Genomic DNA, 3,055 nt, shown 5'->3' on the forward strand with positions numbered 1-3,055 from the left:
ATGTCTAAGTCTCTGAAGAAGATCGTGGAGGAGAGCAGGGACAAGAACCAGCCCGAGGTGGACATGTGTGACCGCGGCATCTCTAGCATGCTGGACGTGCCCGGCCTCTGTGAGTACCGGCGGCGGGCGGGGTCTGCGCCCAAACTTCCTTATTTGTCCCGGGGCCGCCGCCGGCCCTGGCCGCGGGGGGAGCCGCGCCGCCCCGCCCGGGCTGCTGCCCCGGCCCCCGCTGCGCCGGGGGTGCCCTGAAGCCTTGGGGGCTTTGGGGGGGATCCGTCGGTAGGAGGGAAGAGCGCGGCGCCCGGCAGCACCGGAACGGCCGTGTGCGTGTGTGTGTGTGTTCGGGAGAGCCCCGGCTCCGCTGCACCGGGGAGAGCGGCGGGGGGGCTGAGGCTGCCGCCCCTCTCTCCCCCATCGCCTCTGCCTGTGCGCCGGCTGCCGCTCTCAGCCCGCCCAGCCTCTGACTGCGGCCCTTCTGGCGCTGGAGGGATGGGGAGGCTTTGCCTCCTGTCTGTCCGTTCCGGCCTCTCCTGTCCGTCCATCCTGTCCTCTCCGTGCTACTGAAGCAAAGCCACTGGCCAAGTAGCATCTCTGCTGGTTTTTGAAAGGCGTAGGGTGGCATTAAGCCTGGAGCTGGGCACAGCTGGTCTCTGGAGGAGAGTGAGAGAATGCTGTTCAACAGATACAGCAGGATCATGCTTTGCATGTTGCACGTGCTTCCAGAATTGTGACTGTGTTTTCTTATTGGTATATTGCATTTACAGCAAATGCACCATACCCATAACAACAAAGTGTCAGTTCTGGGGAATTCATAAATGAAGGGTGAGGCAGATGGCTTTGGCTTGCTTTGGCTTTGGCTTGCTTTTGCTTTAGCTAGGAGTGCCTGTGATGTACCTCCTCCAGAGAAGGGCCACAAAAATGGTCAGAGGGATGGAGCACCTCTCCTATGAGCACAGGCTGAGAGAGCTGGGGTTGTTCAGCCTGGAGAAGAGAAGGCTCCGGGGAGGCCTTGTTGTGGCCTTTCAGTACCTGAAGGGAGCCTACAGGCAAGTTGGAAAGGGACTTTTATAAGGGCATGTAGTGATAGGACAAGGGGTAATGGTTTTAAACTGAAAGAGGGGACATTCAAATTAGATATCAGGAAGAAATTTTTCACTATGAGGGTGGTGAGACACTGGAACGGATTGCCCAGAGAAGCTGTGGCTGCCCCATCCCTGGAGGGGTTCAAGGCCAGGCTGGATGGGGCTTGGAGCAACCTGGTCTGGTGGGAGGTGTCCCTGCCCAGGGCAGGGGGGTTGGAACTCCATGATCTTTAAGGTCCCTTCCAGCCTATACCATTCTGGGATTCTCTATTATGGTACAGCTGATACATAATAAGTTGAAGTTTTGGCTGGCTGTAGTGTGCCACAGGCTGAAACTTCCCTTAATATGTGATGTAATGAGAAAAAAGCAAAGTCTAGAACAACCGCCGTACTTGAAACTCTAATTGTACCCTGGGTTAGCTCTTTACTATGTTAGTTAAACTTGATAGCAGACAGGAGCAAGTGTACGTAGCTCTTCTTTACGTGATGGAAATGAGTTCAAGGAAATGTATGGCTCACTATCAACTTGCCATTGTCTGCAGAGCTGGGAGCAGACCAGAGTATCTTCACTCGCGTCAGTGTTCTGCTGAACTAGGTTCTGTACTTAAGTCTTCATCCTTTACTGATTCTTTTCCTGCTTCTGAGTTGTGTGTGTGATTTCAGGAAGATTACATTGTCGAGCCCGTGTATATCAACTCACACTGAAGAGAAAGCTTCACTGTATTTCTAGTTGTTTGAGACAAAGTAGTGTTTAGCTCCCATTAACACAGACCCATTTTCAGAATTATGCTTATCCCTTTCAGATAAACCACTACATTAAGAGTCTGGGGCAGTATTTTTTCAAGTGGACTTGGTGCCTCTTAACAACTCTAAGGCACATAATTAATTAGTCAGCTTTGATCTTTCAGGCAGGGGAAAAAAGGTAATGTTGAAGAATATTAGTAATGCTCAAATAAACAAAACTTTTCTTGTACAAACGCTGTTTTGGGTTGGTTGTGCAGGCAGGGTCAGGGACCACACTGTGGGACACTAGTCCATGGGTGGTCCCTGATATCAAGTTACTAATTAAGCATCTGAAGCTTGTTTGGCAGGGAGCTCCCTAGGTGAAGTGTAGACTTGTGGTACCCGGGTTACACTGCATCAGAGAGGTCTGGGTGCAGATGTTCTTGGTGCACGTCGTGTGACTGGATTTAGCATGGGGATTTGGGGCTTCCTCCTTTTGAGGAGGAAGTTAGGGGAGGGGGAAATGAATGGGAAATGACTGGTTTCTGTTCAGTTAATTGAGACCACCTTGGTTTTTCACTTACTCTGTACTCTGGCAGAGAAGGCATTGTAAGTTGGGATTGGTTCGGGATTTTTTTTTGTCATCAAGTTATTTGCCGCTTTCCATTAGGAGAATGAATGACTTGATTCAAATGTGCCTTTAAAAAAACTAATGAATAGGTATTACCTCTGAAATGTAGGCCTTGGTTTGAGAAAATGTTAAACATGCTTGTTTTCTCACCCTGTCATCTGACTCCTAAATGGTGATCTTTTCTAGTACAGATTGGGTGTTTTGGGTTTTTCCAGTGCTCAGGACCAGTAGGGAAGCTAAATGAGTCTGACCTGGTGCCTCCCTGTCTTAAACTAGCTTAGACCCAGGAGCTTGGCAACCTCTGCATCTCTTCCCGCTTTTGTGTTTAGTAAAGGGAGAGTGGAGTTACCAGCTTGTATATAATGTGGTGTTCAGATTCACAAAGAAAAATTCAGTAGTCCCCGAGCTGCTGCTTGCTCAGGAGTTCATTAATACCATTAGAAGCTGAGTTCTATTTTAGGAGTATTCTTCGAATCCAGGCACTTCCATGTTTTCTACTAATGACTTAAAATACAAACTAGAATTGTGCTACAGGCTTTCAGAGCACCTGAATTTTTGAGACTTTCAGAAATGTAATATGAGAAAACTCTTTTCATCTGCAGCAAAAAAAAAAAAAAAA

General features: G+C 49.0%; 1 protein-coding gene across 1 annotated transcript in view; it reads left to right on the forward strand.

The window, feature by feature from the left end:
• The window catches only part of RSU1 (Ras suppressor protein 1), a 53,793-nt gene continuing 50,738 nt past the window's right edge, over window positions 1-3,055 (forward strand). The window contains exon 1 of the mRNA XM_014945854.1: window positions 1-126. Coding sequence (XP_014801340.1) covers window positions 1-126 — 126 coding nt within the window. The remainder of the gene's footprint in view (window positions 127-3,055) is intronic.

This window comes from Calidris pugnax, unplaced genomic scaffold (genome assembly GCF_001431845.1).
Source record: "Calidris pugnax isolate Ruff unplaced genomic scaffold, ASM143184v1 scaffold19, whole genome shotgun sequence".
Taxonomy (NCBI): domain Eukaryota; kingdom Metazoa; phylum Chordata; class Aves; order Charadriiformes; family Scolopacidae; genus Calidris; species Calidris pugnax.